The sequence below is a fragment of the Cajanus cajan genome, chromosome 7 (genome assembly GCF_000230855.2).
Source record: "Cajanus cajan strain Asha chromosome 7, NIPB_CcT2T_4, whole genome shotgun sequence".
Taxonomy (NCBI): domain Eukaryota; kingdom Viridiplantae; phylum Streptophyta; class Magnoliopsida; order Fabales; family Fabaceae; genus Cajanus; species Cajanus cajan.
The window spans coordinates 45,561,890-45,578,244 of record NC_138523.1 but is presented as its reverse complement, the minus strand read 5'-3'; the positions used below and the strand labels follow the sequence as shown (position 1 = coordinate 45,578,244).

Below are 16,355 nucleotides of genomic sequence, written 5' to 3'. Positions count from 1 at the left end.
CTGAATAGTTTTATATGATTTTTTACGCATACGTAAAATAAAGTAAATTTTGGACATTTTAGTGACTTCTCACTATGAGCAACACCAATTTGTCACATCAATGTATTTTTCCAGTCTCATTATACGAAACAGTTGCACTGATTTTCTATCTTCCCAATGCCATTAGCAATTTCTACTCCAAAATCTCCCGGTTAACATTTAAAGATAAATCCTGAATAACAGTTACTTTTTCAGGATTGGTTGAATAATTATAATAAAAACTCGGTTTTGGAGCCGACACATTATCAAAACCTAAGATGAACAACATCCCTTTTTTTGGGCCGCGGCATCTGCCGGCGCCGCCCCCTCTGCTACCTCTGGGCTCCCCCCTTCTGCTTGTAGTACAACAGTCTTTCCATTTTCAATTCGGGAAACATCCTCTTTGCCGCTGAGCTCTTGAGACATCATAACCTTTCGACTTAGGATGTTGTAAATCTCCTTTACAACTGTTTCAAAAGCAGCTGCTACATTTGATGAGTCAAGAGCTGATGTCTCCATGAAGAACAAACCCTGTGCCTCAGCTAAGGTCTTGCCTTCAGCGGTTTCCACCTCCCTTGCATCTTTAAGATCTGACTTGTTCCCCACAAGTATTGTCACAACGTTCATGTCAGAGTGAGCTGTTAAATAATAAACCAGTCCATTTAATCCTCGTTTCATCAAATTCACAACCAAAATATGTGAATGTGTTTTTGAAACAAGAAAAAAAAAAGTGGCCTATCAATAAGCTAATAACTAAAAACCATAATCGCCTTTTTACTAATTAATACTAAACCATGTTTATTAAAAGGTTTATATTTATGCATGTCTGTATATGCTTATTATATTAAAAAAGACCAACAGGAAGACTGACATAAAAATGCAAAAGTTCAAAGCAGAATTTAACTATCAACTATGCAACACAGAATTTAACATCCACATGATACATCCAATAAGATAATTTTTCATTAACTAATAAAACACAAAAAATGAATAAAGATTATAATCTTGTTTATTTACCAATAGACCATTAAATTTCAGTATCATAACGTTTTCACAGATTGTACCAATACCAAATTGAAGACAAGTTAACAATTCCCTAAATTAGAAACCCGAAAGAAAGAAAACAAGCATGAGAAAAACTTCAAGATGGTAAAGAAGGGTTCAAACGTAATTGTAATTCTTACTGTGAAGTTCATTAAGCCATCGGCCTATGCTATCAAACGTTTGGCGCCTGCTGATGTCATACACCAGAAGAGCTCCAACTGCACCCCTATAATATGCAGATGTAACCGCTCTGAACCTCTCCTGCCCAGCTGTGTCCCATATTTGTGCTTTAACTTCCTTTCCATTAATATCTATCTTCTGAGTTTGGAACTCTACTCCTATGGTTGACTTTGAATTAGGATAAAACTCATCCCTGGCAAATCGTGCAAGTAAATTTGATTTCCCAACAGCTGAATCACCAATTAAAACAATCTTGAAAAGGTAGTCCTCTGTCTTCTCTTCTTCATTACTAGCAGCCATCTGTCAGACTTAAGGATTGCCAGTGTGTAGAAACAAATCAACAATAAATAATCATCATGGAGTCTGGCCCTTTCCAATACTAGAATGTCACCTAAGATGAGAACAAGGATCAGAAAACAAAAGAGCAACTGCTAACAAAGAATTCTGGAAGACAGGAAGGGTATATTACTGATATAGTTACCTTATGAAGCAACAGCTGACTGTTTCTAGCATACACAACAGTATCCACCATTGGCATCAAGCCCCCAATTCAAAAAAACCAAAACTTTCTTGAGTACCTGAAAGGCTGAAAGCATCAGTTTCCAATACACACCACAGTCAATCAAGTATTATATTAATTCTATTAGTATTCCTACTGGTAAAATATTTCCAGTTATTTTTCCACAACTCTTTCTTGAGAAAAAGAAATGCCAATACAAGTGAGAATAAAATTAAAATTGAAACCTTGTCCAAAGATACATGAAATTTGTTTCCATAAATGGTATCAATTGTCCTAATAAACTACAGATCTAGAAATACAACCCATAAGTGCATAGTTGATGGATAAATTTACAATATCACACTCATCCCCCTGTGCTAAAATGTATCTTACGTATAATGAGAATTGAACTGTACCATAATTAACATAGGTGAAGAAAACTAGAGATTTTTGCCAAATGTTATTGTACGACTTATTAGCATAGCACCCAGGTTCCTAGTTTGCCTTCCCTCCTAGAGTTTGGTGTGTATGGGAAAGAAAACTAGAGAAACATGAAAATGGAAGACTACTATTATTAACTTTTTTAGGAAAGGAGAAGGATTAATCAAAAGAATCAGTAAAAGATCATTGAACTATCCACAGCAATTTTGATTTCACCATTTTGCTTCTAGTTTAGCCCTGATTAAACCCTGATAAAAGGTTTTATATATATTATCTTTGATTCATAGCATAAAAACAAAACATAGTGTTAAATGTTTTCCTCCTGGCATAACAAATATGAAGGTATAGAGTGATAAATGTGGGAAGTGGGGACAATCCACATTGAGGTTGACAATAATTTTGGCTTGCAAACAGGCACTTCCCACAGTGGAACTTTGATTGGTAAAATAGCGAGTTTGATGCAAAGGAATGGAAGAAAATGAGAAAAAGATCAGAGATTTTCAAAACATAATTCAACCCATTATTTTTTAGATCGGAACTTATTAAACCCAAGAAAATAATTGTTGGCAAAGGAAAGCCCATGTGATAGTGCTTTTTAAAAATTTCAAAGTAAAACTCTAAATTATAAGCTTATATCATTTGGAATTGTTACTTCTTAGATATCTACAAAGAAAAATCTGAAGAATGTAAATTCAAGAGATATAAATTACCTCAACCTCCTACTCTCTTTGTTTTCTCCTCAACTCCTTCAACTTCAGCTTACCCTTCCACTAAGTCTTTATAATCTCAAATCCTGGTATTAAGTAAAAATGGATTAGATAATTCCTACTGAGAGATAATGAGATTTTCTCAGATGATACGAAAGGGTAGAACTAAAACATTGAAAATAATGTCAAGTAAACCCATATCTATAACCAAGGGCAAGATGATTTCAAGAATTACTTAAGATTATTTTTATGGAGTTGTTTTGACCCATGTAAAATATAATCTAATAGGATAAGGGGAGGTAGTTGTTGCTATACTGGGTATAATGACCAATTCATATTCATAAACAAAAAATTGACACTTTTCAAGCAATTATGCTAACACCTAAAGACTGTGGTAGCTTTAAGGAGCATAAAGGATGCAACCACCTTTTACAAGAAATAGCCAAATTATTATTAAGTTTTGGGTGGAAGGACAAAAGATGATATTATTAGAACAAAGATGAATGATTACAGAACAAGCGAAATCCATCAAAATGGAGGCACAAATAAGAGAAACAAAGTCATCAATAGTCAATATAGTGTATCTCCCTTAAAGAGAAAGTGGAACAAGCACCAAAGAGAGGCCACAAAAAAACCCTGTCCATGCCAGATCGAAGGACTGAAACAATTTCTCCACAGTATTTTAATCAAGCCATATACACCAAAAAGTACCATAGATGAAACAACCATCTTTTCCTGCTATTACAAATAATGTCCTCCAACATTCTTCTTAACAAAGTGATCCTCATATATCATGTTGAAACAAACCATCTCATCAACTAACCACAACCCTCTGGAATCCTCGAACACTGCTCTTAAAAACAACAATGCTGACTTCTCTCCAAACAAGTGCTCGTCCCATGATATTAAAATCAAAAGATTGATTTTCATCATTTCCCATGTCCACAGACAATCTAAATTCAAACACCTAACAGGCTCGTAAATGAAGAAGACGAAGTAAATCCCCTACTAATATAAAGACATTAAATGGAATAGTCGCTTTCAACCCACATTTAACCCTTTTCAAGACCTGTCTCCAAAACACACACACACCATACTAACCTACCTTAAAATGAATTTGTGGTCCCAACAACTAACTCCTCTTCAATCTCGTAACTAGTTGTGCAGCACTACCTACTCAAAACAAAACCTACGGGTACAGTTAAACCTAAACCATTCACAATCAGCATTCTCATTTTAATCTAAAATAAAACTCAGCAAGTAACGATGACACAACGTGTAACCTCGGCATGAATTCCAAACCCTGTGATCGTGCCAATTGGCAAGGCACGCAAACCAAGGGCACGAAAATCGAACTATTACATTACATTTGTGTTCGCAAGAAGTTAGGCAAAGTATAAAAGAAACAATGATAATAACAACAACGAAAGCTGGAGCGTACAGAAAAGTGAATCGAGTTGAGACAAGTTTGCAATGTAAGCTGAAATTTCACCAGATACGTTAATCGATCAAATTTGCGGTGAAACGCGAAAAAAGAGGGGAAAAGGAAAATTGCGAAATGAAAATGCGAAGCGTGATTGGGAAATTGCGTTTTGCAGAGAGAAGATAAGAGAAATGGAGAAAGAGAGAAGGGATCTACCGTTGGGGCCGATGGATGCGTGTTTTTTCAACGTTTGCGTCTGCGGCTTATTTTCGTGAAACTAGTACCTTCTCTTCTCTGCCCCCATTCCTTTTTCTTTTTCTTTTTCTTTTCGTTTTTCCTTTTCGGTTTTTTTATTTTTTATTTTTTAAGTTACCTACATTTTTAGAAACCGTGCCGCGTTTTATTATTTTTGAGCCTCCCTAATAATTAATAATTATTATCAGGATATTTTTTTTTAATAATTACTTTGATCTCTATTTTTTTATTATCATAACTTTTTTAATAATTAAAACATTCAAATTTAATAACTTAAAATTAATAGATTGATTATAATATTAATTAAATTAATATATTTTTATTTTTTATTTTTATTTCATTTTTATTAATTCAAATTTATATATTGTATTATTTATTTTGAAGTTATATTTTATAATAGAATAAATCATTAAGTGAGCCCTTAAGTAATCTTTAGAGTAATAAAATTATATAAATAATTTCTCAAGAATTGAAAATTCATCAGTTTAGTTCTTAAGCTGATATATTTCATTAACACTAAGGAATCATTTGATGAATTTTTCAATACTTGAAAGATTACTTCTTCTTTTTTTTTTTCACTGGAAGATCCATGAAAAGAGAGGGTAATACTTTATATATGAAATTGTGGGTTTACTCCTGTAAAATAAATTTTTATTTAAATTTTATATTTGTTTTATTTTGCATTTTAACGTGCATAATATTATGATTGATATATTATGTTAATAGATTGAGTTGACCTTGTATTATTCCATATATCTACCGAAATGAATAAGGACAAAGATAAATTTATCTCAACCTATGTTATGCACATTCCTGATATTCAAGTTTTACTTAATAATATTTGTGTGAATTCTAAAAAAAAAATGTTTAAGTGAGTTGATAACATCTCTTCTTTTATGTAAAATTTTAATTGACAAACTCTCACTATAAAAGTTTTTAGATCGTCATATATCAATCAGAAATCATTCTTATTATGATTTTTAAGATAGTACTACAAAAGTCAATAAATTGTCTCATCTTTGAAATGTTTTGTATATATTATGAACAATAATACATCCTCTGAAAAACGGTGTTCGAATCATCCTCCGAACATTAAATTATTAATAATTTTTAATAAATTTATTATAAAATAATTATTTAATTTAATTTAATATTTTATAATTTAAATTAATATTTTAATCTTCGGAATGATTTTCAGAACTTGCATTTGAAGTTTCTATTATTTTTCATATATTATTTATTCTTTCTTTAAAAAATAAAGTTCAAAATGACATGACTATTTTTTTTTCACTAATTCTGTTTTAAAATTTTCTCACAAGTATAAAAAAAAATTAAAGTTTATTCAAACACGTACTCATGTAGACATTTTTACGCGCACAGTATTGAATAAAATTTGGAATATATACATCTTGTTTTTAGCTTTATCAATACTCTCTTTAGCAGCTTATAATATCATCTTTACATTTTATATAAAAACATTTAACCTTATTTACTTTTTATTATAAAAATAGCTCATACATAAATGTTTATATAATGAGTATTTACTAATTAAACTTTTTACTCAGAGACCCAATCACGTATTGGATTTTAAGTTGTGATACTTGCAACTTAGTTTAGTGGTATTTTTTGAGTGGTCCGGGATGGAGCAGTTCTTTAAGTTCCCCATGCTAAAATGCACCAATGATTAGATGGAAAAGCACGAGAAAAACAATGATAACACCTATAATGTTTGATTTGTTTTAAAGCAAAACAAGCTAATTGAAATTTCATTTTGCCAAATTCCTGCATGAACTTTCCGGTAGGGCTTTTCCTTCCACTCTTACTTTCATTGTCCTACACGGAACTGTTAACGAGATTTGGCAGCACAAGGCGCATGTACCTCCTTTTATACAAGGAAAAGTATTTTCGACACCAGATGCTTTTAGCCACCTAGTAAAAAATAAAAAAGAAAAAAAATATAAATATAATAAACGATATGTAACAGAAAAAAAGAGAATAACAAAATGAGTGTTGACGGGATATTTTAAAAAATAAAATGCCCCCAAATCATTGCTCTTTATAAAGTGAAATTCCACAGCAATCACCAAATCAATACAAACCTATCATAGGGTGACCATCACCAACTGCTTCAATGCCCTCATGGTAGTTGCTATTTTTTTTTTATTACGTACAAGTACAACCCCACAGACGATGGAACAATTCTTCCACTACGCATATATACTGAAACACTTTTTACCCCACCGCCACCGGTTAAGATAAATAAATTAATCTGATTTCAAATTTAACTGCATTGTCACATGTCACAATCTGTGTAAACTGAAATAACTGAATGCTTGCACAGGGTATATTACACAAATTTCCAAATAAGACGAGTTAGCCAAATCAATAACTTCTTTTCTCCTGTATTTTCTTTTTTTGCTTTTCCCAAATACATAAGGAAAACTAAGATATCATTGCAAAACCGAGAAAAGTGATGACCTAGAAATCCAAAAGCTTCAGCCATCATGAAATTAATATTCCTAGGTCCAGACTTCTTGGGAACTGTGAATCTGGTGCAATGTTATTCTCAATAACTCAGTCACCTTCAAGTTCAGCACCAAACTGCTCAAGCCGGATGGCATCTCCATCCAGATCCCGGACTAAGGCATGGTTAACTGAACCATCATCTTCACTGGCATGTATCTGTCTACCACCAAACCTGATAAAAATAAATGAGGAAATGAATGGCTAGAGTTGGTATCCACTGGAAAAGGTAAACGAAGATACAAATGTGAAATAAAGGAGATAAAAAAAGGTAAAAGTAATAGCAGTTGTCATTACTATGATACTAGAATATTAGTCACTAGTTGTAACTAGTTGTCGATGAGCTCTGTATTTAATACTTGATTGGCATCTATACTTAATGCACTCAAAGCATATATAAAAGGAGTTTGTGCACACAAAGACACAATTGATCCCAAAATTGTGTTTCAATATGGTGTTCGAGCAGCACAATCTACCTTGACCTGAAAAGATTTGTTTCAACACAAGACTTTCGGTCATATAGAGTTGTTTTCTACTTTCTTCCTCTCATTTTAGTGGCTGAAATAAGTTAGCTTCATCTACTATTTACCCTTATATACTAATTTATTTGTTGAATCAATGATCCCACTTCACTATCATGCTCACAAGTTTCAAATCATCTACACAGTACTTCGCCATTGCCACATGTAAACCTCACTCAAATCATCATTCCCTTTTCCCACCCTTTCCATGATCATCATTGCCCATTCTCTTTTATTTCTCCTTTTGTCCCACCTGCTAATTAATGGTTTGCTAACAACATCACCAAAAGGTCTTGTTATTGTGGGGGAGTGCTAGTTGCCTAACCTCCTTGATTACATAGGTTGAGCTGTTTTATATTTCAGTGTTCTGTTTTTTGTGTTTATTCCTAGCAAGCTGAGTATACAAATTCCAAATTCATTAGCATACTAGTCTGGATTCATTATTACATGTTTTATTCAACTATCGTCATTAATGCAGTTAATATTAAGCTATGTAATTAGTCCTTCATTAGCTTTTGAACTTTATGCACCTTTAGTAAAATAAATTTTTATTGTGTACTCAAGACACGATTTCTCAAAAAATATAGGGTTTTTTTAAAGCAGAAAAATATAGGTTTAATAATGGCTTTAAATGAGGAATTCTAAATAAAGCATGCAATACAACTACACAAATATATTATATCTTTCTGGTCAGTATTTCCATTCAGATATCTTGATGTAATATTTCAGTAGTTCAAATATTAGATACAAGGAGTATGGACATCATAAGGCTTCAATACAACTAAAGGGATGGTGGAGATGCATCTTTAAAATATTAAAATATGAAATCATTTCATGAGTTAACAATTAAATTAGCATCTCAATCCTTCAGTTTCTAATAGAAAACTAACTACTAGTAGTTATTTTCTACACATAACTGTCCCTGACTATCAGTTCTATCAGATTTCATGATATTTTACCATGTTAAAATTCAATTTGGGGTACTATTTTATTCTTTTTTAATATTCCAGTTTGTAAGTCAGTTATAATTGTTTCTAAGTTTGCATAAAATAAATAAATAAATAAATAAAAATTGAATCATATAATTAAACAAATTACATGTTTATTATTATATAACCACCTCAGTTTCTGCCCCATGAAACATTGAATGATTCAACTATTTTAATAGTATATTCCTAGTTGATGAATAGCTAAAAACAGATCTGGAGATGGTCAACTAAGAAAGTTTCTAGGTCGAGTATGCTGCTTATATGATGCAGTAAGTTGTTGCAACATGAGGGATATGCATATATTGCACAACAAGAAAATGGATAAAACAAGGATAGAGTTACCATCTTCCATTCATCAATTCTATGCACTTCTGGGCATCCCTCCTATCCTTGAATTTTACCAAAACAACCCCCTGAGGGTGATTCTCACATATCTACAGGAAAAAAAAAAAAAAAAAAAGCAGAGATCATGGAAAAGAACAGACAAAATTAGAGAATACAAATACAATAGTTGCATGAATATGATGGGTCTGAACAGTAACACTATGGCAATACAAACTCGGGATGCAACAAAATTTCTATAAAAAAAAGGGTAAGGGTATGGGAGGATATGTTAAACAAAATTAAGGAAATATATAAATCAAGTAAATAAATTGGAAGATATGTGCAATTTTCAAGTAAATTCTGTTGATGGCTGTCAAATAACAGATTGTAATCAAGTCATAACTCACCTGAAGCAGTGTTACAAAGATACATGACTACGTACTCTATCAGGTTGGACCTCTCGAACTACAGGAATGGACAAGAAATAATATTTACAATGAAGTGAATTCTAGAATTTCAATTCTTCCCTTACAGGCTGGTAGAACTAGGACTTCAAAATGAAGATGCCAAATCAAACTCAGTGTTGTGTTATTATATATATATTTTTTATAATGTATTGAATTAAGAAAAATGTTTTACAATGAAAGACCTTAATTCAACCAACCACATCAGAACAGAACAAAATGAGTCAGGCACTCATGTATGCCACCTTAACACACTTCAGTGTTGAGGGTATGCTTTGGGGTAACAAGGAGAAGGAAAAAAGAAAATAAAGTGAAGAGTGAGGGAAGAGAAAAAAATATGGGAGGTTAATGAATAAGTTTCTTTACTAAATAACAGAAATATCTTACTATCTTAGGGGATTCAAAATTATCTTATTTGATCTTTTATCATCATCCTTTTTTTTATTCTGTTTATCTTCAAGTCACAGTTTCTTTATTTTAGGAATAGTTGTTCCCTATTGAAGGATGATTAGAGAAGCAAATAAAATAAGTTTCGTTTTCATCTGTTTCCTTCTCTTTTTGATGATTAAAATCTTCCAATGTCCTCCAAATTGGGGGAACTTTAAAGAGTTCATAAAATTTAATAACAGATGCTTCAAGAGTTACATGATACATTGATAATATATCTCATCTTTTCTCCCCTCGTTTTAAAACACTCCTAAATAAGGGTTAAGTTTACTTAAAACCTTCAACACGCAAGGTCTAAACGAATTATAGAAGCAAATAAAAAATAAACAAATGTTTGTTTCACTCAATTGATTTAACTGGTAACAAAATGTTCATTAGAAGAGAGAGAAAATATGGGGGGGAAATAGTACCAATTCTATTTATTTTTAAGGCATATAGATCAACTACCTTGACTGAATCTACAGGACCAAGCTTTGTACACTCTTCTTTAACATCTTCTTCTAGTTCTAAACGCAAATTTTCATCAGCCTGCATGGATTGGGTAATATCAGCAAATGTCCAACAAGAGAAATAGAAGCACCAAATTGTAATCCTAAGAGAGCAAATTGAGGTTTGACTGTCATATGAGAAAAACAGGAAATGTTATCATAGTTATTAAAAATGAACCAAGCATAACTCAACTTCCAAAGTTAGCCCAAGGGGAGAAATTTCCCGAGCCTCGTAAGGAGCATTTTGCCATATTCCTAGTGAATGTATGACATCTAAACACCAAAACATGCGCAGGACTTACATTTGGAATGTGAAGTTAGCAAGACAAGACATCTACAAGCCAACATCGAGACTAGATGCTCTAAATCTAATACCATATAAGAAATAGTGCGTCTAACTCAACCCCAAAAATTATCTCATGGGTGAAGATTGCCCAAGCCTCGTAACTTGTAAGGAGTATTTTGGTCATATTTCTAGCTAATGTGGGACATCACAACAATAATAATTACCATCACAATAGGAAAGAAAAAGATTAATCATGATCACATAAAATACCTATTCTAAATATGTACAATAGAACTTTTAAAAACCTAAAAGAAACTTCAAAAGCAGATTGTTACTGTGATCTATAAATGACCATGTCCAAAATGATGGGCAGGTATGACCTCTTGTATAGCAAGTTTCTAGTGTGATAATTGTATCCAGAAAACAAGCAAAATTAAGTAACACCAACCCTCATTTCAACTGGAGTGAACATATGGCGAAGGATAACAGTTGCTGGAATTGAAACTTTTGCATCATCACGACCACCTGAGCCACATACAATGAGAAACACATTACTACAAGGGATGCATGCTAAATAAGAAAATTAACTCAAAAATGAATCTAAAATCTCAAGTCAGCCAAAATAATCTAAACTTCTCACTACTGAGATTGAAAAGGATTTTAAATATGACATTTGAGCATAGCATGCTTTCAAAAGCAGACCATAGATACAACAGAATACATTCTAGCACTGTTATTTTTAAATGATTCTCAACATTTGCAACGGCTCCAGTATTTAAAGAGCAATATATTACAGACTTCAATGAGACATTAATTAGTTAGTTCCAAAATGGAATACATAGTATATAACCAAGCGCCTATTGACACAGGTAAAGACTTGATCCAATTACACTATCTAGAAAATTCTTGTAAAAATATTTACCAGAAGGTAAATCATTTTGGTTTGAAAAAAAAATAAATGAAAAGGGAAATTAAGCTAAATTAAAGATTGAAGAGGGAATCAGTCATATTTAGAAACATAAACTTGAAAAATTTAGGAGAACAAACATACCCCATCCAAGCATTTTTTCTTCCACCCTTTTCAACTTCTTTTTCTTTTTATTGTCTACTTGCTTGGATACAAACTTGTCTCCTGCATATTTAAAGAAAGCTTTGTCAAGCAAAAGCAGGCATAATAAATACTAAATTATTAATTTAACTTTAACACATGGATTTCCATATGACCATATCTAACAATAATTATCAGAAGTTGTCATAGAAAATATTAAATTCAATAAAAATTACCTTTCTGCTCAAATTTAGCCTGGCTGACAGACATAGGAATCTTGCCACCAGGGCGAAGAGGTGTTCCATCTAAAATTTGAAGTGCCAAAGCTACTGAAGGTTCCTAGTAAATGCAAACATAATTGAAACCTTGTTAGATTCACAACTATATGTCACAAGGCAGAACAATAAGGAAAGGGAAAGAGTTACCTTAAGATACGTAACCAGAGCATCCCCCTTTATCCTTCCTGTCTCTTTATCAACATAGAGCTTCACACGAGGCCTTTTGGTTTCTGGGTCCTATTATAACCATGATCATGCATTCATAAGAAGCCTGTATGAGTTACAATACCCTCAAATAGCTAGTCTTCCATTTTTAAGAGTATTCACATATTGTCACCCCACAATGAATGTTTTTGAAATAATAGCCTCTCACAAGACACTCTTAGTGAGAACTAATTTGGCCATTGTGATTCACTTATGATTAGGGTATTGGCAAGTGCATCTGCCCAGTAAAGGGAAAACAGGCTCACAAAATTTTAATCACAAATACAAGGCTTACTATAAAAACCTGCGATAGCATTAAAAAGGACAAACAATCAAACATGATATGCAACATACTTTACTCTTCCATGTGTAGAAATGTTAATTCATACTTTTGGCAGTATTGTAGAGCCACTGGGCCATAAATTTAAACAGTGTCAACAGTGTTTTCCTCCCCCAACATAAATATAACATTTTTTAAGACACTTCTAAGTTCCAATCATGAAAAACTAATATAATGACATGAATTGTAGCTCAATAGTTTATAATTAACAATTGAATAGATAACATATAATATAAGAATAGAAAGATACCTCCTTTATAATTCCACATTTGGAAAATACCTCTACAATCTGCAATGTATTACCCATGTCACATTAATCATTGCAACAAAAATTACATTTAGGCAAATTGAGAAAAAAGTTGATACTTACTTCATCAACAGTAACATCCTCAGGCAACCCAGTGACATAAACATGTGTATTGACCTTTAATTCAAACCAACTATCAGGGGCTTTATTAGCTTCCTGAAACAGAATGAGAACAAACAGAACTGTCATTTCATTTGTCTCCCAGAAGAGCTACTCATTACGAAGTCAAAGCAACAAAGATATGAAACTGGTTCAGGTTGAAACCATTAGAACAGACAAGATGGAAAGAATAGGTACACCTTCTTGTCAGTTTGTTTATCTGAAAGCTTCCTTTTTCCATCTGCTACCACATCGGTATTTTTTTCTTCATTTACTTCTTCCTTTAAGGAAGGCGCAGAAACAAACAATTTTGAACTATCTTCAAGCTTTTCAGAGGCATCAGAATCAGGTATTGTTGGAAAAACTTCCTCTTCTAGCAAGAAGGTCATCTCTTCAACCCCGTAAGGATCGGTGCTGCCAGTTGGATACTCCTACGATATAAAAGCTCCATTAATCACACTCCAAAAGAAAAACAAGTCAATTAAAAATACATTCAAGAATCAATTAACAACCAAAGAATAAATACAAGGGCATTACTGAGATAAATAGGGATCATTACTTCAAGGATACACACAAAAAAGAAAGCATAACAGCCCTAGAGGTTGAAAAGACATTCTGATTTCCATATACTATAATGAAAAGACCACATGATTCACAGGAAAAACAAATGGAACTGGCAGAAACCAAACCAAAAAGAGAACTAATGAAATCCAAGTTAAAAGGAAAGACCAATTACAAGAGAGTATCCAGAACAGAAGCATTTCAGCTTAATTCAGTTTTTTAGAATATTTAGATTTTCCAATTCAAAAAATTAAAACATGTTAATGTATTAAAAAAGTTACACTTGAGAAACACTTATGCATACTTGTATAGGGTGGTGCCGTGGTGGTTTCCAGAAATTTAGAGAAAGCGGAAGTATTAATTCTCTATGAATTAAAAGAATTCCCGAAACTTGCCTTTAAGATCTAGTACCCAACAGAGCCGTGAAAATTTCATACCTAACAGCCTTGTGGTTAATGAACAGCAGCTACAATCTACAGCAATGAAGCATTGAATAGATTCAAAGGAAAGACGAAAGGTGCATGCATAATTATTTAATACTTGTGTTCGACATAAAAACATCTGCACAGTAAATCTCACATGTACCTGCAGCTCCACTTAATAAGTTTTCATTATGTTATTCATTGAAAGTTTGAAACTTTAACCATCAAATTGATAGTAAAATAGATTCATTCATATGGTCTGGGTATACATGGCCTTACTAACTGTTTCAGATTCCATTAGAACCTTATAGTTAAGGCCCATTTGGTTTAAATTTTGAGAATTGATTTTGAAAGTGTACACTAGTTTTAATATTCTTAAGCAATACCACTTGTGGAATGGCCAAATTACCAAACATGGTGTATTCTATTTTATTTGGAAGTGTACAGTATCAAATTAATATTCTATTTTTTCTTTTTCTTCTTCCCAATGGGATTGTGTGTGCTATATGCAAAATCAATTCTGCTGGATGCTAAACATGAACTATTACAGCAATATCTGATTCTTGGGATTCAAATGCCCATTTGGCCTGTGCAGAATCTAAAGCAATATGTAGTCATCTCTTACAAACATCAATGTTATTAACATGCCATGATAACTTGCTCAGAAATGGAAACAAATCAACTGAACAGCTTGATAAAAGTAAAATCAGCCCTATGAAACCACATAAGCTTCAAAAACAGTTCAATTTTTAAGGAGTGACAACTTGATTAAACCTAATCTTAAATCCTGCACTTCAAAATTTAGTTAAGCCTTTAACCTATCTTTGTTTAATCGTAATTATATAACAAAGAACATCACTGACCATACAAAGTATTGGATTAAAAAAGTATGATGATGATGATAATAATAATAATAAATGCGATACACAAGTCATGCACCAACCTGGGGAACCCAAGCCCTCAGATTCCTATCCCACTTATATACAGTCCCATCATCATCAGTAAATTCTTCTTCACCCTCAGGTGGTGTTGAAGGTCTCTCAAAATCTGCTCCTGCTACACTACCGCCAACATCGCCAGAAACAATTCCAAATTCCGAACCTTCCACCTGTGCCTCTGCCTCCTGAATCTCCTTTTGCCATCTTTCAAACTCATCAACATCTTGAGCAGACACTACATAACAGGTCACTCTCTTAGCACCACAAACAACAACAACAACAAATAACAATAATAATTAAAATCACAAGAGAAAAATAAGAAAAGTTATACCTGCAGTTGAAGAATCAGGTCCTTGCTGGTTAATTTGAGTCCACAGGTCAGAAACTGAGGACAAGGGCTGCCACTCACTCCTTCCTTCGGACCACACAAACGTATTTTCGGAGAGGTATCCATTCAAAAAATGCTCTGTCCATGCCAATTCCCATGTAAATATGACAAATAGAGGTTTCAACTTCCAACATAAAACAAGTGTGCTCAAAAATCTGAAACAGTGCTGCCTCAGTATTCACTTAGTTGGGGAACAAACAACAAAATCGAAATACACAAGACCTAACCCTAGCTCTACTCCACTTTGTTCATTTGAGACACAAAAATATTCCAAAAAAAAAAAAAAAGTAACCAATAACTCACCGCGCAACTCTGAAAAGGCGTAAGGACCAACCTGTTGTTGATCCTCGCCTAGAACATACCATCCCGCTTCAGTAACCGTTTGACCTGCGAAACCAAATTAATATTGAAACAAAATCGAAAGCTTAGTTAAATTAATGGAAGCAATATTTTTGTTTTTCAGCAAATTATAGTTGAGAAATGAAAGAAGATGAACGTGTATCAGTACCATGCGGTTGCGGTGGCGGTGGCGGTTGGTGGCTCTCGTCACCATTCTGCGAAGCCATCGTTTAGGCTCAATTTTGTGGTTTCTGCAATATGCGAGGCCAAGATTACGGTACAAATGACACTCTCTAGAGACAACACAAGCTGGGTTTTGGAAATAGAAAATCAGAGAACCAATTAGGAAAACCATTTTAAATAAGAAAAAAAGTGAAAAACAATTAAAAAATTGCCTGTCTGAAATTGTAAATTAAAAAAATAATATTGAAATAAATATTAAATACTAAATATTTTAAAGAATAATTAAAAAATTAAATTTATTAAAATTAGTATTTTCATTTGTCCGATGCTTATATTATTTTATATAAAAAAATATAATAAATAAACACTTTTATATATAAATTTAAATTAAAAAGTTATAATAATAAATATTTTGACTATGTAAATCACATATTTTAATTTTTTGATAAACAATGATACAAAATTATTTTAAATATCGATAATTTCTTAAAGCTACTTTTTGAAAATTTGTTTTTTCCTATTTGAATGACGTGTGTGAAGTCTAAATATTAAAAAATAAAATAAAATATATTTTTATAAAATGTAATATAAGTGTATTATTAATAAAGATAAGTGTACTTAACAAAAGTCTTTTTTTCA

The 16,355-nt window shown here is 32.5% G+C and overlaps 2 protein-coding genes across 4 annotated transcripts; both read right to left on the bottom strand.

Moving 5' to 3' along the window:
- Nucleotides 1-38: 38 nt before the first annotated feature.
- On the bottom strand, nt 39-4,680 carry RABA5A (RAB GTPase homolog A5A). 2 transcript variants are annotated; one of them, XM_020352713.3, is made up of 5 exons: nt 4,529-4,680; nt 2,893-2,975; nt 1,724-1,820; nt 1,203-1,633; nt 39-656 (listed from the first exon to the last, which is right to left on the bottom strand). In XM_020352713.3, the coding sequence occupies exons 4-5, from the start codon at nt 1,540-1,542 to the stop codon at nt 292-294; spliced, it is 705 nt and encodes a 234-aa protein (XP_020208302.1). In that variant the 5' UTR covers nt 1,543-1,633; nt 1,724-1,820; nt 2,893-2,975; nt 4,529-4,680; the 3' UTR covers nt 39-291. The 2 variants fall into 2 exon arrangements, with proteins under 2 accessions (XP_020208302.1, XP_020208307.1); XM_020352718.3 differs by lacking the exon at nt 4,529-4,680 and adding an exon at nt 4,331-4,514.
- Nucleotides 4,681-6,817: 2,137 nt separating this feature from the next.
- ELF9 (RNA binding (RRM/RBD/RNP motifs) family protein) lies at nt 6,818-15,862 on the bottom strand. 2 transcript variants are annotated; one of them, XR_014427894.1, is made up of 15 exons: nt 15,703-15,862; nt 15,498-15,581; nt 15,138-15,272; nt 14,812-15,041; nt 13,086-13,316; nt 12,850-12,942; nt 12,730-12,768; nt 12,083-12,172; nt 11,894-11,996; nt 11,661-11,741; nt 11,058-11,134; nt 10,283-10,363; nt 9,332-9,389; nt 8,943-9,034; nt 7,208-7,265 (listed from the first exon to the last, which is right to left on the bottom strand). XR_014427894.1 is itself a non-coding variant. In XM_020352704.2 (14 exons), the coding sequence occupies exons 1-14, from the start codon at nt 15,758-15,760 to the stop codon at nt 7,142-7,144; spliced, it is 1,518 nt and encodes a 505-aa protein (XP_020208293.1). In that variant the 5' UTR covers nt 15,761-15,861; the 3' UTR covers nt 6,818-7,141. The 2 variants fall into 2 exon arrangements, 1 of the variants encoding a protein (XP_020208293.1); XM_020352704.2 differs by lacking the exon at nt 9,332-9,389 and having other exon boundaries at nt 6,818-7,265; nt 15,703-15,861.
- Between the last annotated feature and the right edge of the window lie 493 nt (nt 15,863-16,355).

Coding starts and splice junctions, on each gene's coding strand:
- RABA5A (XM_020352713.3), bottom strand. CDS start 1,542: ATGGCTGCTAGTAATGAAGAAGAGAAGACAGAGGACTACCTTTTCAAG. Junction 657..1,202: donor ATGGCTTAATGAACTTCACA/GTAAGAATTACA, acceptor ATTATTTAACAG/CTCACTCTGACATGAACGTT.
- ELF9 (XM_020352704.2), bottom strand. CDS start 15,760: ATGGCTTCGCAGAATGGTGACGAGAGCCACCAACCGCCACCGCCACCG. Junction 15,273..15,497: donor CGCCTTTTCAGAGTTGCGCG/GTGAGTTATTGG, acceptor TGGCATGGACAG/AGCATTTTTTGAATGGATAC. Junction 11,742..11,893: donor GGCTAAATTTGAGCAGAAAG/GTAATTTTTATT, acceptor TTAAATATGCAG/GAGACAAGTTTGTATCCAAG.